The 25,787-nt window shown below is 36.6% G+C and overlaps 1 protein-coding gene across 5 annotated transcripts in view; it reads right to left on the reverse strand.

Annotated features, from left to right (window-relative positions):
• The window catches only part of PPP4R3B (protein phosphatase 4 regulatory subunit 3B), an 82,945-nt gene that overhangs the window by 40,682 nt on the left and 16,476 nt on the right, over nucleotides 1-25,787 (reverse strand). For all 5 annotated transcript variants that reach the window (XM_078149525.1, XM_078149524.1, XM_020996219.2 and 2 more), the window contains 2 exons: nucleotides 18,714-18,812; nucleotides 6,055-6,678 (listed from right to left, as the gene is read on the reverse strand). In XM_078149525.1, the coding sequence (XP_078005651.1) occupies nucleotides 6,055-6,678; nucleotides 18,714-18,812 (723 nt within the window). The remainder of the gene's footprint in view (nucleotides 1-6,054; nucleotides 6,679-18,713; nucleotides 18,813-25,787) is intronic.

The following is a 25,787-nucleotide window of genomic DNA, read 5'->3' on the forward strand; positions in this document are numbered from 1 at the left end:
TTAGTCTCAGCAGGATGGGAAACAAGACCATGTTTACTATACCTAGGACATTTTGTGATAATATAAAGTTTGACAATATTCTGACTCTTTTCAACCAATCTCTCCTACCTCAACCCTCATCCTTCTTTCTTTCCAGGTTGAAAAGTCCTAGCCTTTTCTTTTGATAAGACTTTCACATAGAAAATGCTCTGTTCTCTTTATCATTTTGGTTGCCTGCTGCTTTATCTTCCCCAGTTCCATCACATCATTCTCTCTCTCTCTCTTTTTTTCTGGGTTAGGCAATGGAGTTAAGTGACTTGCCCAGGGTCACACAGCTAGTTAGTGTTATGTGTCTGAGGCTGGATTTGAACTCAGGTCCTCCTGAATCCAGGGCTGGTACTCTATACACTGTACCACCTAGCTGCCCCCCATCACATCATTCTTAAATTGCACTAATTAAAACCACAGAAAGGATTGTAGATACATCAAAGTTTTGAAAAAGAAAAAAAATTGTTTGCAACGTTATTTCTAGCAATATATCTTTTTTGACCATAACAGTACATTGGGCTGACCTAGTTAGGGAGCCAACAGTCTACCATGATGGACAACTATCTCATAGTAGTATATTTATAAGTACAGTTTGGGTTACTTTTCCCTAAATCCTTAAATCTCAAATTATCAAAAAAGTTGCCAAATTTGCCTCTGTTAGGCCTTACCAATTTTATTTTCTTCCAGGTATTTGTGAATTGCTTTTCTTTAACATAAAAGAACTCTAAAAACAAATCCTTTCTTTTTTGAGATAGGGATTATACATTTTCTCTTTTATGGTTCAACTGAAAGAAAACTTCATGACTGGACATCCCCCCCCCCCAATACCAAAAGAGTTTGTGTTAATTACTAGGTCTATACCCAAAGAGACCAAAGAAAAGAGGAAAAGGGCCCATATGTGCTAAAATAATGATAGCTGCTCTTTCTCAGGTCGCAAAGATTTGGAAAATGATAGGGTGCCCATCAACTGGGGAATGGTTGAACAAGTTAAGGCATATGAATATGATCGAACACCATTGTGCTATAAAAGGGGATGGCATCAGAAAACTGGGAAGACTTGTATGAACTGAGAGAGAATGAGGTAAACAGAACCAGGAGAACATTTCATACAATATCAGCAATACTGTAATGACAAACTACTTTAAAATACTTAGGAACTCTGACAAGCATAGTGACCACCCACAACTCCAGAGTACTTACAATGAAAAACATGGTACCCACCTTCTCAGCACACAGGTGATGGACTTATAGTGTAGATTAAGACCCTTTTTTTGGGGGGGAGGGGGATGGACGGACGGACACATGGCCAACGGAAGAATTTGTTTTGCTTGATTAAACAACTTAATGACAAGGTTTTGGTTTTTGTTTTTTGCTTTCTTGGTAACAGAGTGGAGGGTGGTAGAGTATGGATGGGAGAGAAGGTGAATCTTTACAAAGATAAAATTTAATTTTTAAAAAACTGTGTTGAGGTAGTTATATCCCCTTGCGTGTTGCCTTTTGTGCTAACCAACATTAAGGATGTAGTCTATATGGTAGAACACATTTTCTGCTCAAAAGCTGCCAGTTCTTTATAGAGTTCAAACCTGTGAACTTGGCTTCATTTAATCATAGTCTTATCAATTAAAGACAAATGAAAGTTGATAATTCCAAGTCACATTCAATATCCAACACAATTCAACAGAGGCACCTCAGCTGCACTATGTTAAAAGTTCAAAAGTTGTTCTCAAGCAGAATTTAAATCTTAAAGCTAATAAAAATCATTAAAGGATATTCCTCATAAAATTTCTGGTTCTAGTCATATGTCTTGGTAATATCTTCTCAATCTGTAAAATTTCTTCAGTCTCGATATGACCCCCCCAAAAGGACAAAACTTCACCATTAAAAAGAGGATGGCTGAGTTCTAGGGGATAAGAATTATGATACTCAGGAAGAGTAGGAAAAGCATACATTAAGAAACCTGGATCTTCTATTTCAGTGGTCCACTTCTTGATACCCTGGACAAAGTATGAATCAATTATCAAAACTAGTTGAAGAGAACATAGTTCCACTCTCAGAGAAGGTCAGTGCAAATCTCCAAGGGGGGTGGGGGTGGTAATAGGAAGGCAATTTTCCTACAGAGAATAGTAACGAACCTTGGCTTTTTCAAAACAAAAAGGCCAAGCCCTGAGGGAAAATAGCTATCTAGAGTTCAGAAAAGACATTTGCATAAAGATAACTGAATTGTAGAGGTCACCACGAATAGAGAGGGAAAGGGGCTCAAAACAGAGCTACTAGGTACACCCACTGTTAAAGGATTGCCTATGAGTGATGAAACAACAAAGGAGACAGATGGAACAGACAGGCAGGAGGATATCTGAGAGAGAGAGAGAAAGAGAAAAAGAGAGAGCGAGAGCGAGAGCAATGTTGAGGGGAAGGCAGACATGAATCCAAGGAAAAAGGTCAGCATTACCATGTAGAAAGGTCAAGAAGGATAAAGACTGAGAAAAGTCAATTAGCATTGATAACTTTGGAGAGAATAATTGCGATGGAGTGATGAGTTTGGAGGTCAGATCACAAGGGCTTGAATAGTGATAAAAGCAGAACTAGGGACAAAGAAAAACCAGTTTTTCCTAGGAGTTTGACCGTGAAGGGGAGCAGTAATCCAAGACAGAGCAAGAGCTAGACAGGATCTTAGAAGTCATTCAACCCCCAAGTATTTTAAAACTTAGATAAAGAAAAACATGTTAATAAATATTCAAGTAACAAGACCTGTCAAATATTTAGCATTATTCTAAAATTCAAAGGTACATGAGGGAGAACACATACCACCAATATGTCCTAATTATAACCTCAACAGCTCCCTTCTAAGCCTTTACACAAAAAAATCCTTTGAGAAATCATTCTGAAAGACTCATTAAAATTACTCAACCTCAAAGACTTGAGAAATTCCATATCTTGTCAGAGTTGATGGGACAGACCTAACAAGTACTATTTTAAGGGGGAGGGGAAGAGGAGGAAGCACAAGATACAGTTATTTAGTTTTAGGAAAAAGATGGACAACCAGTGGGTATAGAAGATAAAGCACCAGGCCTGAAGTCAGGAAGATTCATCTTCCTGAGCTCAAATCTGGCTTCAGACACTTAGCTGTGTGATCCTGGCTAAGTTACTTAACCCTACTTGCCTCAGTTTCTTCATCTGTAAAATGAGCCCAAGAAGGAAATGGCAAACCACTCTAGTGTCTTTGCCAAGAAAACCCCATATGAGGTCATAAAGAGTGAGACACAACTAAAACAATTCAACATTTTTAGGAATAAGCCTTCTCAATTAAAAAAGAGATGATAAGCTGATTTCCTGTTCCAGAAAGGAGAGGATCTTACTTTGCAATTTCTACGGAAAATATATCTCTATCTTGTTAACTATTAAAAATTTTTTACACTAAGACTTTAAGATACCCTCTATAAATGAAAGCATTGGAATCTAGAGCTTTTTAGATTTGGCATCACAGGCTTCTCTAGAATGACAGAAAAGACAAAAAGAAAACCTGTTTGAATGGAATCAGTAATAATCAAGAACATTGTGGCAGTCATTCAGAGGAAAACAAACATTTATTAAGCACTTGCTATATGCCATGCGTTGTTCCAGATATGTGCTATATCCATCATGCAGCAAAATATTTCTTCATCAGAAGAAAAACTATTTTTTTCCTAGTAGTTATTAAAAGATTTGCCTTAAATACCCTTACTGTTTCTATCCAGTCCCCCTCTAGGGAAGCATAATCACAGCTTCCAGGATAATGTAATCTTATTGAGGGTAGGGACAATTTCATTTTTATCTTTGCAGCTAACACATTTATGGTGAAACCTGGCTTTAAATGCCTGTTAATTTCTTGCTCTGGAAAGGAGAGGATCTTATTTGTAATTTTTATGGGAATCATCTCCATCTTATGAACTTTTATTTTCTTAATTGGAATAGAATTAAATGGATAGAGGTATATAGAGCTGACTATTCCATAATGTGTTGCATTTTGGCCTCATAAGCACTATGCTTAAGAGTTAACCAGCCAACACATATAATTCAGTATGATTACTACATTTAGATTATTGGACTTGACTTAAAGATTTTCTACTTTGTTAAGCTGTGCCAGAGTTTATCTTTGAAAACCTAGGGTCACCTCCATTCCTTGATGAAATATCAGAATATGGCAGAAAGGCCCATTAACTGACTGTATTATTTGCCTGAGGATGAAACAAATTAAGTTGAGAAGCTCATCATCTGGTTGGTCCCATTTATTCAGCCACAGTAACTCTGGAAGAACATTTACTGAGTTATAGAAGGCTTATGATCTACCTAGGTGAGAGAGTACTCACCAATGAAACATGTCCTCACATCACTGAAATATTTATACTTTACACAGAATTTGTTAGAACTCTGTGCAATGCATCAAGCTAATGGATTTCCTTCTTACCTACTGGTACTCATATCAACACTAGTTAGTAGTAACATTACTTAAGTAGCACCAGAAAGACTAAGGTTACCATTTCCTGGTTTAAATACCATTTTAAGAATTGAAGTATGTACCTAGGAAATAATTGCTTAAAAATTACATTATTAAACTAACAGATGATGATGGATCTATAAATCCCATAAAACCTACAATATTAAGGTTTTCAAGACCACTTATTTTTTGAAGCTGTATTTCAGTTATATAATAATAATAATGATGATGTACTGATTTTAAAAAATGACAAAATGCCTGACTTTCAAGTATTCAAAATATTCACAGATCAAGATGAAATGTGATTAGTTGGGAGAAATCATTCTAAAACACCTAAGACCATACTTATGATTTATTATGTATTCCTTTTAGGCATAGTCAAACAGAAATACATCTAAATTACTAAATGACAACTTGAAAACCACATGGAAGCCTTTATATCATATCTAAGTCTCACCTGGCTCAACTTCCGCTTTTCTGGGACTAAAACTGAACTAGCCATCTGTCAGCTGATGAGACAGCAGTCAGACTGTTTTTAGCACAACAATATCCCAAAGTTGGACCTGTGGGTAGTAAAGAGGGGACTAAAGGCAGTTTTCCTCTTCACTGGGTTACCAAAACCTTTGCAGTCATGAGAAAATGTGTTGTAGATAATGAGATAACCTGGCAAAGGTGGGTCATATAGTCATTGGTATGCTGATAAATGTTCAACAACTGACTCTCAAAAAAACCAAAATTACACACAACACACTTTCAAGGTTTAATCTACATTAACTTTCTCCCTCCCTTTCTTAAGGCTAGACAATCAACAAAAACAATAAATTAAGCACTAATTTCTAGTGGTTGCTGATTTCTGAGGAGTAAATGCTTATACCGAAAATTTAACAACTGGCTATCATTTGAGCCAGTATGAGCTGCCTTCAGCACACCTTTGGCCATAGTGGTAGATTGGAATAAGGGATAGTGGTTGGTTGACAGAATCACAAAGAGTGGCTCACAAAACAACATTAATTACATAACAGATGTTTAATAAATATTTGCTGCCTGACAGGTAAGAAACCAAAGGTAAATTATCAAGCTAATAATTATCATAAAGCATTACATATAATGCAATAACTGAATCACTCCTACTTTTGTCATTAAGATTCAGCAGATTAATAAATTTTACGTGAATATCCTTTTTTAAAACCCCTAAATATAAAGACCAAATCAATTGCTTGTCATCTATATAACCTGATTTTTCTTTTAAATTAAGAATAAGTAACATCCCCTCTCCCCATTTGTCAATTATCACATCACATTATTAAGTTATTTAGATACTTATAGGGTTTTTTTTTTATCACTAAGGAATGTTTTAAGAATCCAAAGTTTCAAATGGCTACATCAAAACACACAAATATAAAAGGTGATATGATTTTAAAGCAGTCAAAACTGCTGAGAACTGATCATATCACAAGTGACAAGTAACAAAAGTTATATAGTTGTAAAAGAGCATATAAAAAGTTATAATAACTTGGTAACCACTAAATGTCTCAAAATCTTCTCATACTCACCTGCAACATGCTGACAATCTCAACTTTGTTGAAGAAAATAAAGGATGTAAGAGTAGAAAGAAAATTCTCTTCAAAAACAGATGGCGTTGGCAAAATGATGTCCTGAATGTATTGTACCCTGTAAGTCTGATGGATCTTTTGCCTAAGTTCAGAGTCTGTTATTGGTATAACTTCTTTAAATTTTGCTGTTTTGGTCAAGAATTCCCTATGCCTTTTTGGCTGAGCCAAAGCAGGATCATACTCAAGGCATCCCACGACATCCATAATACACTCATCAGAAAACATCACCTCAAATAGAGTTGCTTTATTTAGGAATAATATTCCTCTAATTATTTCATACAAATGGTGTAAGCCTTCAGTGTTCTCTAGGTTCTCACAAACTTGGAAAAGCTGCAGTAGTTTTTTAATATAACCTTCATTTTCCAAGGCCAGTGCTAACTTTTCCCTACGAATAGGTGAGGAGAGAACTGAGGTAACTAAGTCAGCAATCTCTTCAAGTTTGTTGAGTTCACATGCAGGCAGATCAATTAAATGACTGGTTTCAGGCATTTCTTCAAATCGTTCTTCTTCTGACTCATCAATGAGGTCCTGAGTGACTTCTACTGAAGGGTCTTTACCCTGAACCTAACGATAAAAACAAGCAAAATTGGTTATTTCCTCTTACATGAGAATAATATTTTGAGAAATAAATTCTAACAATTGATTTTGATTTAAAATAGTCAAAGCTTAGTATGTTCTATTGATAAAGCCTTTGAGAATATGTGGTCAGCTCCATACCACAATGCTCATTGGGAGTATGTAAGTTTATAGTGGTAAAATTGTAAACAAAACAAAATAAACAAAAAACCCCTACATTAATTATTTTATAATGTGTAATTATGAAAAATTAAGCTATTCTAACAAAGAATTAAAATACAAGTTGCCTCAAGGTTCTTTCCCTTAGAATGTGAAATCACCTTTTCTAGCCCTAAAAACATTGGACATTTCTTGAAAGAGTCAGTATACACCATTTCCATTACAAGAGGAATGTCTGCCTCAGACTTAAGGCAATACAAATAAATATCCAAAATTTCTTGGCTTGTAAAGGCTTCTAAAGGGCTGTAAAAGTGGTATTTTCATCTAACTTCATTTTACCTGTTTTGAGGAAGTATGTCTCTCATTCAAGGTTGGTGCTCAGATAACAAGATAATTAGTCTAAAGACTTTCTTGATATGAGGACCTGAACACATTTTATTGACCCAGTGAACCCAGGCAAAATTCCAAACTATAATGAGGTAAAGCAGGCCTTTAGTGAAATAACATCACCTTAAAAAATTATCTGACAAGTGCTATTTAATAATTTTACAACAAAGTCTCCAATATCTAATATTTAGTTAAAATTCTACTCTAATAACATTACAACTAATAGTTTTGTATGCATGACACTTTCAGCTTAGGTAGGAAGTGCATAGTATGAGTACTATTATGTTGTTAAACTGAATTCCAGGCAAGAAATAGGACTGTACAATTCCAATAAAAGTAAAGAGCAGAAGTGAGTCTGCCATAACTCTTCTGTTCTGTCACTAAGTAGCAATCTTTAATTCCCTTATTACTATTTACCATAAAACGAGTCCTAACTACCCACCAAAAAATGCCAATACTTCAAGTTTCTATAATTTTTTATCACTATGGGAACTCCCTAGGGTAAGACATAGATTCTATGACACACAAATTAAGTCATATGTTGTTGCCAAAAGTCCAGAGCAATTAACTGACTTGACCACAATCACATACCTATCAAGGGCCAGCAGGGGCAATATCTGAACTAAGGTTCTGTATTATTCTTAAGTTCACCACACACAGCCTCTCTCAGTCAATAAGCATGTGCTATACTGGGGATACAAAAGTAAAATCACTGTTCTTTTCCTCAAAAAATTCAACATTCCAATGGAAGAAAGATTAAGAAAATGTATATTCAAGTCAATATAGTATGGATGGAAGGTGATGAGAAAAGGGAACTAGGAAAAGCTTCCTGTAGAAGTTGGGATTTGAGCTGAGTCTTGATATGTCCCAGGCCATAGGTGAGGAGAGAGAGCATTTCAGGCATAAGGGAAACTCAGTGCAAAAACATGTAACTGGGAGATGGAATGTTGTGCACAAAGTAGATTAAGTAGGCCAGTATAGCTGGATACTGGAGTGTATGAAAGGCAGCAGAGTGTAAGAAGTATGGAAAATTAAGAATGGGCAAGATTATGAAAGGCTTCAAATGCCAAACAGAGGACTTTCTATCCATTTTTAGAGTCAACAGGGAACCATTAAAGTTTATGGCGAGGACGGGAAAGAAGTGATGTGATCAGACTTGAGCTTGAAAATGATTTTGGTAACTGAGTGGAAGATGGATTGGAGTGGGGAGAGACTTGAGGCATGAAGAGCAATTAGGAACATCTTGCAATAGTCCAGGTAAGAGGTGATGAAACCGACACAAGGATAGTAGCTGTGTATGTGGAGAGAAGGGAACTATGAGAGATTTTATGAAGATAGAAATGACCAGATTTGGCAACATACTGGATACGTGGGGTGAGAGAGAGAAACTGAGTATGACACTCAAACTGTGACTGGGAGGATGGCTGTCTAGAGTAGATCAGTGGCATCAAATTCATGACCCCAAAATTCCTCACTCTACCCCTACTATAATAAGATTAAAATGTTACTGGAAAATGTTTAACAAAATGGAAAAAAATACAATACATCTTAACATTAATTTGTGGTATTCTAAGTCAGTATGCAGCAGCAGGGATCTATTTCAATTGGTCTAGATGATAATAACAGTGGAGTTTTCAAGTGAGGAAAGTTTGGGAAGAAAGATAATGAGTTCTATTTTGGATGTGCTAAATTTGAAATGGCTATGAGATATTAAATTTGAGAAGTCCAAAAGGCAGTTGGTGAGGCAGAACTGGAGTTTAGGAGATAGATTATACATCTAGAAATAGAGATCTGAGAATTATATGCATAAAGATGCTAAGTGAACTCATCAAGTTAAATCACAGAGAGTGGGGGTTGTGTCATGGACTCTTTTGGCAGTCTGGTGAAGCCTATGGATCCCTTAGTGCTTATAATAGTGTTGGCACATAGAATTTAACAAATGCTTATTGAATTGACTTCTCAAAATAATGTTTGCTGCATACATTTTATACTTGAAAAGACATGCTAAATTTCAGTTAAAGCTTAGTGAAAATAAAGATGTACATTTTTTTTTCCTATACAAGTTTCTGAGCCCCCTGAAATGTACCTCTAGACACATTAAAGGGGTTATGGACCCCAGGTTAAGAACACTTGGTAGAGAGAGAAAAGAGGAGACAATTTAGGATTAGAAGCACGAGAACAACTACCCCCCCCCCCATCTGACTCTCTCTCCCTCTCGGGATTTAGGGTAGAATGACGGAGCCTGGCACTGAATTCAATAAAGAAGGAGACCATCTTGGTCACACAGCAGATGCTTCATAGATGCCTGAATTATTTTTATAGGTGGAGAATTGTTAATACTCTTAGTGTTTAAACTATCATGAAGCTACAGCTTGACAGTTTACATTTATACTCTGTTATTTAATTTCTAGAAAAGTTAGTTTAAAATTTAACTTTGTGTACCAGAAGAAATTTTATGCTCTCTCTCTTTGGTTTGCAAACCTCAGAGAATAAATTTAGACAGTAAAGCAGATACTATGGATCTAAATTTACCTATATGGAATCATATCAGAGTTCTGGCTAGCATTAAAAATTTACTATTATGGCAAACAGCTGATATGAGACTTTTAAAGTACTGCTAACAGATGAATAATAACAATCTATCTTAGGTGCAGAATCCAAGGAAATCAAAGTTAATTCTTTTTAAGAGTATTCTATTCTAGGGCAGCTAGGTGGAGCAGTGATAGAGCACCGGCCCTGGATTCAGGAGGACCTGAGTTCAAATTCAGTCTCAGACACTTGGCACTTACTAGCTGTGTGACCCTAGGCAAGTCACTTAACCCCACTGCCTAATTAAAGGGAAAAGAAAGAGTATTTTATTCCCCTTAACATTACTTCTGCTTTACAGATCTTGTTCATGAAAGAGGCACGTATTCTTTCATAGTAGTACAAAAACTTCTAACATAAAATAGGTCACATCTAGATGCTATAATACATAAAATGCTTTGTGGCTTACAAAGCATTTTCCTCAATAACTCTGTAAAGATTGTAAAAGGTTTAGTGACTTGTCTAGGGTCACATAGCTACTTATTTAGTAACTATTTGCACTAGCCATTGAATGAGATACAGTACAACTTAAAGACTAAATTGAACATTAAATGCCTTGACAAAACAGACATCCAAAATTTAAAAAGGAAGTTTCTTTCATCCTTATAGCCTACACCTATATTCTGTTTACCTAGTACATTAAAACTATGGATAACCAGAATACTCAGACAATAAGTAAACTGTACTAGATGGCTAAGAACACAACTTTTTTCCTCTTAAAGGCATTCTTAACTGTCTCTCTAATTATTACACACACACTCCTATCCTTTATTTCACTTAGGGTGTAAGCCTGTGATTTTGTTAGTACATGGAGTTCCCCAAGGGAAACAATACAGACAGGCAACTCTTCTGTCACTTAAAGACACTTGTATCGTGCACTAAAGGATAAGTTATTTGTCCTAAGTCAGAAAGCCAAGATGTGTCAAAGGTAGAATTGGAACCTAGGTCTTCAAAATTCTGGGTAGGCTCTGCCCTGTCCCTTATACTGAACATACTAAATATTCCTTACCATTTTACTGATGACTCAAGGTCTTCATTATCAACAGCAATTACTGTACTAAAAGACAAAGATCCCTTCAGATCCAACTGAGGTATGTAAAACTGTTTGTGGCTACAAAATGTTTCCTAGGAATGCTTTGCTTTTAAATTTTTTGTATTTACATTTTGTGTTTTCTGTCTTCTACAGCACTACTTCTTAATTTCCCATAAGTTCAGTATGCCCTTTTCCCCTTCTAATTTAATATAAGCTTGTAAAATAGACAATCAATCAAGCTTGTCAGGTCTGTGAAGAACGGTGGAAAAAGCTCAAGAGAATATTTAAATGGCCTATTTCTGGGTAAAATGCATGAGTTTTAGTACATGAACTCAGTCACATGTGTTTTGGCTGTTCTCAGGATCATTGTGCTTTTCCTGGTTCTTAGTCATGTAGGTGAAGGTGCCAGATAGCTATGCTACTGTTAACTCCCATACAATGGTTTTCACAAATATTGTAACAACTACCAGGATATTACCCTTAAGATCAAAGTGGTTCTGCAACTAGACATATAATTATTTTAGGACAAAGGTATTCTCTGCTTAATGGGAGTTTACTTAAATTAATTCTCAAGGAATCCATAAATAATGATACAAAAATAGCAGCTTATGATGCTAGAAGTACAGATTCTCATTTGTTTCTCCAATTAAATATGCAATGCAACTATAATCATCATCCTTATTTTAGATTTGATGAAATAATTTCATAGTGTGACCTGCTTAAAGTCACAAAGGGAATTCCATAGCAAAGGGGAGACTCAAATCAATTCTCCCGTGTCTAGTGCTCTTAATGCTACAGTAAGCTTCCTCTGCTCAAAGATACTAGTTTCTATTTACATTGCACTTCACAAGTATAAGGTACTCACAAAGATCTCATTAGACACTAGCATTCCTGTGAGGCAGAATTGTTAAAAGTGTCACTATGTCTATCATATGAAAGGCAGTGTGAAGTAGTGGATAAAAAGCCCACCCTGAAATCAGTAACACCTGGATTCAAATTCCCCTGTTCAGAGCCACATACGGGCTTGAAATCCTGGTTAATTCAATAAACTTTTTAGAGTCCTAGGCAAATAACATAAGTTGCAAAGAAGATTCTGGCCTGTACTTATTGAGGGAAGTTTCCTTATCTGAGAATTCCCTATACAAATGAAATAAGAGGTTCTATCCTTACCTCCATCACACTTATGAAACAACTGAAGCTCAAAAAGGTTAATAAACAGTATGCCCAAAACTATATGAACAGCCAACAAGTGGCAGAACCTAGATTCCAACCTGTCTTCTTACAAGTCTAATGTTCTTTTACATTACATTATACTGTAACAACTCTCTTCGAACTTAAAGAATTTGAAACCCAATGACATACTGCGCTGTCCCTATTGTCTGGAATGCAAGTTAACAAGTTAATATATAACAGTGATTGACGGATTGTCAGACTCTTTTGTCCAAGAAACATTATTTCAGTTTCGGTCTAGCCTAAATGCAACAGGAACAATATATAAGGCAGTCTGAGGCTGAATAACTATGAGTGTACAATGTAAATCAATGGATAAATAGAATCTAATAAATTCACTTTACAGAAAACTTATGGCATGCATCTACTTTCCTACTTAAAGGGCTATGTGTACTAGGAAATGGAAAAAAAAGGACATAAGCAGTAACTGGGTATATAGTAAAACTGCTGATAAAATTGGAAGGCATAAAAGAAAAAGGTAGAACAGTTCTAAGATTATCAAAAGTGAGGTTTGACCCCAAATATAATATGGTTTATATATTACTGGCTATTATCAGACTAATTGCTAACTTCAAAAGGAAGCTACAAAAAAGCCTTTGATCAAAGTAGCTAGAGACAGGATCAAGATAATAAAGAAAGTCCAAACTATGGATCTGTTAAGATATGTTGGAAAGTCAAGTCGTATTTTTCAAGGTGTGCACTGCTGCCAAAGCCCTACATTTAACATTTAATCTCACTCGCCAAAGTGGAATAGTTGGAACAATAAGAAAAAATAGGGCCCCCTTACTATCGCAGTCTACGTAAAAATGCAATTAATTTTAAAAATTAAAATGATTTAGGCTTTATGTGGCTTTGTGGATAAAATATTTTCTAGATGCCAGTGGAATTCCTCAATGAGGTTTTTTAATATGTATTTTTGTAATGCTCTTGAAACAGAATATAGTTAAAGAGCCTAAGGAAAGCACTATTTAAAGGTGTCAATATTTCAAGAGCTTTAGGGGTTATATGATACTTAGCATAAGATGCTAAGGAGTGGGGCTATAAATCTAAGACAAGATTCAGTTCAACTCAGCAAACATTAAGTACTTTTGAACTTCATGCACCTAAGTGTTGGTCTATGATGTAGGCACAGTAGATAGTGTGATGGGCCTGGAGTCAGAAAGACCTGAGTTCAAATTCTGCAGTTGTGTGGAAAATGGATTGGAGAAGAAAGTCTAGAGACAGGATGACCAATTAAGAGGTTACTAGAATAATTCAATTAATAGGTTTTTGTTATGAAGCTAAATATGAAGATCATGAATTATGAAGCTAAATCAAGTTATGGTATATGAATGTGATGGAATACTATTATGCTATAAGAAATGAAGATGACAATTTCAAAGAAACCTGAGAAGACTTGTATATACTGATACAAAATGGAGTTGAACTATGAGAAAAATAAATACAAAAACATTACTGTAAATACAAACAACTTGGAAAGGCTTTAGAACTCTGATCAATGCAATGACCAACTATGATTCACAGGTTGCAGCAATGAAGTATGCTACCCATATTCTGAAAGGTGATAAACTCAACAAGGGAGATTGAAACGTGGGGGATTTATTTTGCTTCACTATATGTGTCTGTAACAAGGTTCTTGTTTTTCTTTATTTAGGGGGGAGAGGAAAGAGGTAGAAGGGTAGAGAAGGTGGATTTCTGTTGATTAAAAAAACCTGAAAAGTTAAATTTTTAAAAATTGGGCCTGAACTAGGGTAGATTTTTTTTTAAATTACTTTATTTATTTATTTTTTTAAGTATGAATTTATTTATTTTTAGTTTTCAATATTTACTTCCACAAGATTTTGAGTTCCAAATATTCACCCCATCTAACCCCTCCCCCACCCCAAGATGGCATACATTCTGAATATCCCTTCCCCTAGTCTGTCCTCTTTTCTATCTCTCCCCACTTCTCTTATCCCCTTCCCCTTCTATTTTCCTATAGGGCAGGATAGATTTCTGTACCCCATTTCCTGTATTTCTTATTTCCCAGTATTTTTTTTTAAACGTATGTTTTTAAAACTTTAGGTTTCAAATTTTCTCCCTTCCTCCCTCCCCACCCACCCTCATTGAAAAGGCAAGCAACTCAACATAGGTTATACATTTTGTATATATTTATATTATGTATAAATTGTCTTCTCCAGTAGGATGTAAGCTCCTTCAGAGTAAAGATTTTCTTGTCATTTTATCACTTGTACCTAGCACAGTGCCTGATATGTAGAGTGTTGTAAAAATCTTGGTGCTTTTTTTTCCTTTTCTGAGACAATTGGGGATTAAGCGACTTGCCCAGGATCACATAGCTAGTAAGTATCAAGTGTCTGAGGCTGGATTTGAACTCACTTCCTCTTGACTCCAAAGCTGGTGCTCTATCCACTGTGCCATCTAAGCTGCCCCACTTAGTGCATTTTTAAACTACTAAAGCCTTAACACTTCACTAAAACTTTGGGAACATTCTGTATAGATGGCAGTTATGCAAAACACTTCCATAGCAGACATGTTGTGAAACACTAACTCTATTTCCCTTAATCCTATCTTGCCCTCCCACTTATTCTATTTTTTCTTTTGACTCTGTCCCTCCTCAGAAGTATTTACTTCTGATTACCCCCTTTCCCAATCTGCCCTCCTCTCTATCATCCTCCTGCTGTCTTGTCCCCTTCTCCCCCTATCTTCCTGTGTGGTAAGACAGATTTCCACACCCAATTGAATATGTATGTTATTCCCTCCGTAAGCCAAATCCTATGAGAATAAGATTCACTCATTCCCTCTCACCTTCCCCCACTTCCCCTCCACTGTAAGAGACTTTTCTGGTTTTTTTTGTGAGATAATTTACCCCATTCTACCTCTCCCTTTCTTCTTCTCCGAGTATAATCCTCTCTCTTCCCTTAATTTTATTCTCCAGATATGACCACTTAATCTTCAACTCACCCTGTGCCCTCTCTCTATCTATACATACATACATACATACATATAATTTTTTTCCTCCAACTACAGGGTAGAGGTTTTGTGAGTAGAGAGAAGTGGGCTGGTGTGAAAGTAGGCTAGACAGGACTTGGCAACTGTGAGGGAGGATGGGTCGAGACTGACTCCAAGGTTGGAAACTTAGACAAATGATTTGGTGCCATCAACAGAATTGGGGAAGTCTGGAGAAGAGTTGGCTTTAGGAAAATACACAAGTTCTATTTTGCACATGTTGAGTTGGAGATATTTATGGCACATCCAAGTAAGAGATGTTCAGTAGACAGTTGGCAGTATGGAACTGGATCAAGAGAGGGATAGCAATGGATATACAGAGGTGTAAATCACCTACACAGAGATAATAACTGAATCCTCAGAGCTGATGAAATCACCAAGAAAGAAAATTTAGAAGGGGAAAAAAAATTTAGAGGCAGAAAAGAGGGTTCAGGCTGAACACTGGGGAAAACCTACATTTAATAGGTGGGCTCAAGAGGGCGACTCAACAAAGCAATATGTAAAGGTCATAAAGGTTATTAAAGAAGCCCAGGGAAAGCGAGTGTAGAAGGAGGAAATGGTCAACAGTATCAAAAGCTTCAGATAAGGAATGAGAAAAGACCACTGCAATTAGTAGTTAAGATATTACTGATAACACCAGAGATAGAAATTGAAAAAAGCTTTAAGAAAAACTAACTGAACCAGGACTTGTCACTCAAATAAACTTCCAGAGGAACAGGGTGGCCTTTTACTATAACAATTCTTGAATCAGTACAGCAGATACTCTACACTTAGAGGACCTGGGTTCAAACTCCTCCTCTTGTTGCTTACTCCCTGTGTGGCTTTGGGCAAGTCACGTAACTCCCTGGGCCAAAGTATCTTCATCTCTAAAATGAGGGGATTGGATTAGACATCCACTGGGCCTCTCCAGTTCCAACATCTATGATCCTACGGTTGCCCATACTGCTAGTGGAGAAGCCAAGAAAACACATCACTGTAGCAGGACACCCAGCATTGCCCCAGATTCTTCTTCTAGCTGGGGAACAACTAAGGGGCTCAAGTAAGAGTTCTTAAACCTCACTTATATTATGAGCCACTTGGGCAGTCTGGTGAAGGCTATGGACCATTTCTCAGAATGTTTATTGCACACATTAATAATTAAAAGAAATTCTAAACTTTAGAGGTTAGTTAAAAAAAAAGATGTAATTCTTTTCCCCCTCAAGTACACAGACCCCATGAAATCCATCTGTGGATCTTCTCTACCCCACAAGATCAGAACCTTAAGGTTAAACAGATAAGCCAACATCTTTTTCCCCCCCAAGAAGACTGACAAGAGAATAACCGTAGTGCAAGAAATTGTTCTGTACTGCACTGAGACCTAGGTTCTAGTCTTGGCTTTGTCATTACCAGTTGTATTACCTTAGAAAAACTGCCTGAGTAATTACATATGTCATACATGAAGTTCCCATTTTCAGAGAGTACAATAAAGTGCACTTATTAAAACTTTAATAGCCTTAATTTAATTGCAAGGAATTTCAGTGTCATAATTTCAAATCAATGAACACCGATTTAGTACCATCTATACAGAATGTTCCCAAAGTTTTAGTGAAGTGTTAAGGCTTTAGTAGTTTAAAAATGCACTAAGTGGGGCAGCTTAGATGGCACAGAGCACCAGCTTTGGAGTCAAGAGGAAGTGAGTTCAAATCCAGCCTCAGACACTTGATACTTACTAGCTATGTGGTCCTGGGCAAGTCGTTTAATCCCCAATTGTCTCAGAAAAGGAAAAAAAAGCACCAAGATTTTTACAACACTCTACATATCAGGCACTGTGCTAGGTACAAGTGATAAAACGACAAGAAAATCTTTACTCTGAAGGAGCTTACATCCTACTGGAGGAGACAATTTATACATAATATAAATATATACAAAATAAATACAAGATAAAAAAAGAAATAAAAATAAATACAAGACAAATACCCTATATTTTTTTCCCTATTAAGATGTAAGCTCTTCGGGAGAAAGAATTATTTCATTCTTTGAATTTGCATCACTAATATTTAGCACAGAATCTAATATATAATAAGTATTTAATAAATTCTCTGTGATTGATGGAAAGTAGTTAGATAGAAGGGCACTAGAAGAAGAAAAGACTTCAGGTACAAGACAGTGCTAGAGTTGCATCTGAAAGAAGGATGTTGGGGCAGCTACATGGCACAGTGGATAGAGCACTGGCCCTGAATTCAGGAGGACCTGAGTTCAAATCCGGCCTCAGACACATAACACTTACTAGCTGAGTGACCCTGGGCAAGTCAACTTAACCCCCACTGCCTAGCCAACACAAACAAACAAACAAAAATTAAAAAAGAAAGAAAGAAAGACAGAAAGAAGGAGGTGAGGAAGAAGGGAGTTCCAAGCATAGAAGATAGTGAAAATGCCCAGAGTTGGGACATGAGGATCTTGTACAAGGGACAAACAGCCAGAAGGCCAGTGTCAGTGGATCAGCATACATGGAGTGGCGTAAGCTGTAAGAAGACTGGAAAGGTTGGAAGAGGCCAGATTACAAATGGCTTTCAAAGCAAAAGAGAGAACTTTATATTTATCTTCGAGGTAACAGGGAGTGTTTATTGAATAGGAAGGAGACATGGTCATATTTCCACTACAGGAAGATAAATTTGACAGTCGAGTGCAAGACAGACTGAAGCAGAAAGAAGCTGGAGGCAGAAAACTATTGCAATAATACAGACGTGAGGTGCTGAGGACCTGTACCAGGGTGCTAGCTGTTACAGAGGAGAAAAGGGGGAGTAGAAGACAAATGTACCAAAGGTAGAATTGACAGGACTTGACAACTAATTGATTATTGGGGGGGAGGTGAATGAAAGTGAGGAGCTGAGGATGACACCCAGTTTGCCAGCCTTTGTAAATGGGAAGATCTACCTTTGACAACAGAAAAGCTGGGAAGAGGGGAGGAGTAGACAGGGAAATATAATTAGTTCAGTTTTAGACATGATGAAATGAAAATTTTGAATTTGAAGAAGTCCTATAGAAAATTGGAGATGAGACTGGAATTGAAGAGGTTAGGGCTGAATAAACAGATTTGAGACTTATCCAAATAAATATGATAATTGAATCTATAAGAGCTGATAAGACAACCAAACAAAACAATATAGAGGTAGAATAACTATCTGCTGGGATTCTGAGCATGAAAATTTACTGTCGTTCTTTTTAACCAGTTCTGTGACTTTTTTATTACGTGTGAAGGTAGCTCCCAATGATGAACTTCCTCTACCAATGCTGGTTAGCACCTTCTCTGAAAATTACAGTATTGTAGGGTTACCTGGACTACTGAAAGATTAAATGACTTGCCTAGTATGTGCACTTAAACCCAATTCTTTCTGACACCAAGACTAATTCTCTATCTGCTGCATCATGCTGTCTCTTAACTGCAAATGATGAAAAAGAATTTCCATATTGACTGTCAAGTACACAGAATAGAATATTATTAACACTTTATGCTATTCATTAAATTTTATCCCACCACAAGTTTTAAAATGTTTATTTACATCTAAAAAAACAAAATCAAAACCTCTCTATAACAAGGCTCATTGTAAAACCATTATGATCGTTTATAATAAAAGAACCATACCTGGCAAATTTTTTCCCAGATCTCATCACAGCCAGCCTTCTCCTGAAAACTCAGAGCCAGGTCATAGTTTTCAGCTTCTGACCAAACAATTAATGTATCCTGTTTAAAAACAAAGATTTTTTTCTTAAAATTTCAGATGAAAATGTACTCAAGTAATGCATGTTAAAGAAATTACTCAAGATATAATGAAAAATTAAATGTAGTTTCAAGAAAAATTGGTATACATTAAATGGTAAGAAATAATAAGCAGAACACTGAAAACATTCAAGTTATCCATTCAGGCATATGTAATTAACATATCATTTTCTTCATGCACAATTTCTAAGATTAATCTATATTGCATCATTCTTTGAATATTAAAATTACTTTAGAACAAAAATAAATAATTCTATATCAAATAAACAACTTTCTAAAACAACACATGCTATAATGGTTTTTTTTAAAATCCTTGATAGGTGGCAGAAAAGTAGAAAAATTATGCAACAGGCTGATTTTGTCATTTTTCTCCAGCCATCTCCCTTCCTCACTTAAGGCCAACCAACCTGTATCTTCTTCTCCCACTTAGTGGACTAGCCACTAATTCTTGGTAAGGTACTAAAATAATAATTGCAGCTGACATTTACATAAAAAAAAATCATAAAGTATTTTACATACATTTTATTTGATCATCACAAGCTTATGAGATAATTTACTGCTAAACCCAATGTTTTAAGAAATAAAGACCAAAAAAAAAAAAAACCAAACCAAAAAGTAGAGACGAGGCTCACAGACAGTGACTTTCTCATGTCACCTATTAAGTGTCAGAGTAAGGGAGGAATCTTAAACCATGTTTTAAAGTATAATCTCTCCTAATATTTGGGGAGACCTGTAGTCAGAAAACCATTCAATATAGATAAGACTGAAACTGCATTTGTCTAAAGATATTACTTATATTATCTGGATAAAGAGCTACCTACTTTATTACTAAAGCCAGGTCTGAACATGGCAGGTCAAGTTATTCCTAGTGGTTTATAAGTAGCAGATTTAAGGATAGCTCATCACATCTTCCCTCTTCCCTCAAGTATCCCTTGGCTTCCAGAATCATAAGGGAACTTTCCTTTGAGGATGTGACAGGGTCAGCTTTTTTTTTTTTAATTTTTAGGCAACTGGGGTTAAGTGACTTGCCCAGGGTCACACAGCTAGTAAGTATCAAGTGTTTGGTCTGAGGCCAAATTTGAACTCAGATCCTCCTGACTTCAGGGCTGGGGTTCTATCCACTGCGCCACCTAGCTGCTCCCAGGGTCAACTTTTACAAATGGTTCATACTTATATAGGGGCCTCTTCAAAGAGTAGCTTGCTTGTTTTGCATAAAAGATTAGAAAACATTAACGAACACAAGTTTTACAAACTAGTTTTGGAAAATACATGCTGGTTATTTGTTTTGGTTTCACACTCAATCACTTCATTCGGTTTCTTAGGATCCGATCTAATGTTAGATGGCACCTCAGAGGGCATCTAGCCCAAGTCCTTCATTTTACAGTTGAGGAAATTAAGATACAGTAAAGTTAACTGACTTGTCTCAGGTCATAAAGATAGCAGGCACTATGGGTGAGATTTAAATCATGATCCTCGGACTTCAAAGCCAATGCCCTCTCCAATGTTTGTTTCATTTTCTTGAGTTACCTGCCCAAATCATATATGGTGCTGAAGTTTAGCTCTAGTCAGAAAAGTTTGCCTTCTTTTCCCCTTATAACTATTAATGTTTTAATTTCTAGGTGTTTCTTTTCTTTTGTAGGGTCATGAATAAAGTAACAAGTATAGAAGTGGCAAGTATAGATGTGGCAATCATGTGTTCTAATGTTCCCATGACTTTTCTCTTTAATATTAACCTCAGCTAGGTCAAATTCTTCATTTACAGTAAATGCTGGCATCATACATCTTTAAAAGCTAATATAGTAAATGTAAAAGTATCTAAAATGTTCTATCGGTAAAGGCAAATGAGATCACAATATAGAATCTAGATAAGCTTTCCTTAAGAAATGCACACACATACGGGGCAGCTAGGTGGCTCAGTGGACAGAGCACTGGCCCTGGATTCAGAAGGACCTGAGTTCAAATCCAACCTCAGACATGTAACACTTACTAGCTGTGTGACCCTGGGCAAGTCACTTAACCCCATTGCCCAACCAAAAAAAAGAAGAAAGGCACACACATGCATTTTCATTATCTATTAACTTCCTTTTTTTTTTTTTTGGCTTTTTGGTGAGGCAATAAGGGTTAAGTGACTTGCCCAGGGTTACCCAGCTACTAAGTGCCTGAAGTCACATTTGAATTCAGGTCCTCCTGACTCCAAGGCCAGAGCTCTATCCACTGTGCCACCCAGCTGCCCCTTAACCTACTTTCTTTAATAAATTTCATTTTTTGAATCAATAAAAATTTGTTATAATATTCCGGAGGGCAAAGGAGATAGGACTACAACCAAGAATCACCTACCCAGCAAAACTGAGTATAATCCTTCAGGGTAAAAAGTGGTCATTCAATGAAATAGAGGACTTTCAAGCACTCCTGAGGAAAAGACCAGAGCTGAATAGAAAATTTGACTTTCAAATAGAAGACTCAAGTGAAACACGGAAGAGGTAAACAGGAAAGAGAAATCATAAGGAACTTATAAAGGTTGAACTGTTTACACTCCTGCATGGAAAGATGCTATTTGTAACTCATGAGTCCTTTGTCAGTATTAGGGTAGTGGGAGGGAAAAAAATTATATGTATGTATACATAGATACAGGGTACAGAGTGAGTTGAAGATGAAGGGGTGATATCTGGAAAATAAAATTAAGGGATGAGAAAGGATTATACTGGGAGGAGAAAGGGAGAAGTAGAATTATCTCACATGAAACAGACAAGAAAAGGCTTTTACAGTGGAGGGGAAATGGGGGATGGTGAGAGGGAATGAGTGAAACTTATTCTCACAGGATTTGGCTTAAGGAGGGAAAAACATACAATGGGGTATGGAAATCTATCTCACCCTACAGGAAAATAAGAGGGGAAGGGGACAAGAGAGCAGGGGGGTTGATAGAGGGGAGGGCAGACTGGGAGAGGGGACAATCAAAAGCCAATGCTTCTGAGGAGGGACAGGGTCAAAAGAGAGAATAGAATAAATGGGGGGGTAGGATAGGATGAAGGGAAATATACTTAGTTTTTCACAACAGGACTACTATGGAAGTGTTTTGCATGACTACACATCTGTAACCTGTATCGAGATGCTTGCCTTTTCAATGAGGGTGGGTGGGGAGGGGAGGAAGGGAGAAAATTTGTAACCCAAAGTTTTAAAAACATGTTAAAAATAAAAAATAAATAAAAAAAAAATTTGTTCTCTCTCTCCCTCCACCCATATTAGATTGTTAAGTAGTGTATCCTTATTTACTTCTTTATCACTATTTATTTGTTTAGCTTTTTATGTTCCACTTAACACCTATGCTCGAACTTCAAAAGTTCTATACAATTCTACACAGCTCTGGTCTTTTCATCAGGAATGCTTGGAAATCCTTAAAGGTCCATTTCCCCTCTACAGCATTATACTCAGTTTTGCTGAGTAAGTTAAGCTTTGGCTGCAAACCTATATATCCTTTGCCTTCTGTAATGTCACATTCTGCTCCTCTATAGAGGTAGCTGCTAAAATGTGCAGGATCTTGACTGAAGCTCCCTGGTACTTGAATTCTTTCTAACTGCTTGCAGTATTTTCTTTGACTTGGAAGCTCTATATTTGAGACCAAAACGGGAGTTTTCATTTTGGGGTTTCTTTCAGGAGGTAACTGGTAGATATGTTGCATTATGAGTCTAAGACATCTGGGCAGTTTTGAAGATTTCTTGAAATATGTCTAGGCTCCTTTTCTGGTCATGGCTTTCAGGTAGTCCAGTAATTCTTGATCTGTTTTTCAGGTTATTTCTTTCTGCTGTGAGATACTTTACGTTTTCTTCTTCTTCTTCTTCTTCTTCTTTTTTCAGTCTTTTGACTTTATTGTTAATATATCTTGCTGTATCATGGAATCACTGGCTGCTGCTTGAGTCATTCTAATTTTCATGGAGTCTGATGCTTGGGCAAAGCTTTATACTTCTTGTGCTAAGCTGTTAATTATCTTTCCAATTCCTTCTTCCATTGCTTTTTTCCCCCCATTTTCTATTATTCTCAATTCATTTCTTCAAATGTTTAAAATTTTTTAAAAACCTGTTTCATCTCTGTGTAGAAATTCTAGTTGATTTTGGGCCTAAGCTGTATTTTTCCTTGAGGCTTCACGCATAGATGTTTAGGACTCATTTTTCTGAATTTGTGTCTTGAGTGTCCCTTTCACCATAACAGCTTTTTCCTGGTAGGATTCTTTTTCATTGCTCATTCTTCTACATTACTTTCTGACTTTAGACTTGATATTAAGGCTATGCTATGTACTTCTGGAGGGAATGGTCCTACTACTGCTTTCTGGGGGGTATTGAATATTGTGCTATTTCAGGCTCTCAGGCACAATTCGGGCTGAGCACCTGCAAACTTTTAGTGCTCCTGAATGGTCTGATCCAAGGCAAAGTTTGTTCATTGGCCTCCTGGTGTAAGTTCTCCAAGTTCCTGACATGGGCTTGGGTCTAAGCAACAGCAAACTGCTGCTGGACTCAGCCACTATCAGCCAGCTGGAAAGCTCTGTTCATTTGAAGTTACACAACTGCAAGCTTTCCTTTAGTCTAGGATTCTTGCCCTTGTTATCCTGCAAGTTTCAAACTAGGCTATAAGCTGTAAGTGCTAACCCCCACTCTGCTCCTAGAATCTGAGCCACACCAATGCTACTTGCTTCTGAACTTCCTCCCTACTAGATAAAGAGCACCCAGATCATCTCTGACTCATGACCTCTTCTTAACCCAGAATGCTACTCCTGAGAGGAGGTTCCTTCCTCAGTTTGCCCTGGATCTGTGAACCAGGACTGGGTAATGGATGACAAAGCTGCCAGTTGGCACCTGTTTGCCCCAGTATGGGTCTGGGACCTCCTTTTGCCCTGGTATACAGCTTCTCCCAGCTCTGGAGAGCTCTCTGCTTCTGGTCACCCCATGTCCCCAGTGTCCACAAATCTTTCCATCTCTTTCTGCTAATCTGGGCTGGAAAACTGACTTACTGTGACTTTTTCTTGATTTACCTAGTAGGATTCCGTCTGGTGCATTGCTGAGAACTGTTTGGAGGAATTTTGTGGAAGGGGGGGGAAGAGTTCACTGTAATTCCTCTTGCTATCTTGGCTCCGCCTCTAACATATGAATTTTTAATAACATCTGCAATGAACTATCTAGTCACTTCAGTCTCTTTCCAGACAAGAATAAAACTGTAATGAACACAGAGGTATTAAATTTACATTTGGGATAGTGCAGTCTTTACTTTTGCAACCTGTGCTTTAACTCCATGAATTAGAGTAGTTATTTTTTCAACTTTACTTTAGCATCATCAGCTGTAATAGTAACTGAAATTATATTGTAAGTAATATTCACTGAACTAGATGGCAATTCTCTTTCAAAAATCTCTTGTAATGCTTCAAGAGTTTCAGTTTTGAATCTAGTTGCCATGTTTGACATGCCCTATCTACTGGTTCTCTGTACCTTTGAGTTAATTTTGTCATATAATATAAAAAAGCAATATGCTGTGGAATATAATTTGCAAAATTGCCCATTCAATTCTCATATCTTCACTGTGCTTTTGATAACATTTATATTATTCTTGTAGACTTCAAAGAGATGAAATCTTGAAGCCCACTTAACAAGTGGATTAGTATTTACTGATATTCTCTCCATCTCCTTTCTTAGGACTGTTTCCCCCTCAAAAGTGTTTGAAATGCATTTCCTCTTATGTAAGATGAGAAATGATCCTTCAAAAACTGTGTTCTTTTCAGCACTTACTCCTCTGTGTATATTAAGGTCTAGAGCAATTGCTCTTCTCACCTTATTTTCTTTAGTGCTAGTTCAGTATCATATAGCACATAGGGAACAGTAATACTCATCCTGAAATGCAAGTGGATCCAGTACTGGTGAAGAAAAATTTTATTCAGAAATACTGAAAGATCTTTTCCAGTTTTCATCCATGTTTTTTGCTCCTCATTTCGGATATATCTTTACATTCTCTCCAAACAGTCTAACTTAACTGGGTCACCTATCAAGTTTCCTCTAAAAATGTTCACATTTATACTAGATTTAAAACCAAAAGAGATTTTTTAAAAAGTTTAGAACCTTTAAGTTACTATGCACACCATTAACAAAATGAGCAAAATAATTTAACATGGTAAAAATTCCATTGAGAGGCAGCTGGGCATAATGGTTAGAGAGGTAGGAAAAGAAATACTTGAATTCAAGGCACATCTCTGATGCAAACTAGCTATACTTAACCTCTCAGTGTTCTAAGAAACTTTTTAAGATTCTAAGTCTCAGAGAACTTAACCTGCACTCACAAAAGGAGTTTTCTTATCTGGGACTTCTTTACACAAAAGGAATCACAGGTCTAGTTCATATCCTTAAAATTCCATTACCTAAAATTTCATTTTAAAAAATCCTAATGATAAACAGAAAAAATACTGAAATGCAGTCTAGTGAGAAGAGCACAGGATTTGTAATTAGAAGACATGAATGAATTTGAATCCTGGCTCTTCCACACAATACTTGTGACTTTGGGCAAGTTTCTTCACCTGGATGAGCCTCAGGTTCCTAACCTATACACTGAGGAGGTGGAACTAGATTATCTACAATGTCCCTTCCAGTTCTAAACCTTATGATCTTATGTAAAATGTAAAAAAAAAAAATCCCCTGAAACCAAAAACTTTGTTCAACAGTTTACCTAATTAGCAATTATCATAACCGTCCTGATAAGGAAGTTAAAATAGCTTCTCTACTATTAACAAAAAATATATAAGCCTTCAAACATCAGTAAATTGCAATCTGCCTACTTAACCCCCAAAGGATTGTTGTGAGGATCATTACAGCAAATGCAAAAATCCTTTGAAAAATTTTATATCATTGAACTTTGAAAACTATATTCCTGGAATGTTAACTGAATGATGTTTTAAAGCATCATTCACAC

The sequence above is a fragment of the Phascolarctos cinereus genome, unplaced genomic scaffold, assembly GCF_003287225.1.
Source record: "Phascolarctos cinereus isolate Bilbo 61053 unplaced genomic scaffold, phaCin_HiC Scaffold_2;HRSCAF=192, whole genome shotgun sequence".
NCBI lineage: Eukaryota > Metazoa > Chordata > Mammalia > Diprotodontia > Phascolarctidae > Phascolarctos > Phascolarctos cinereus.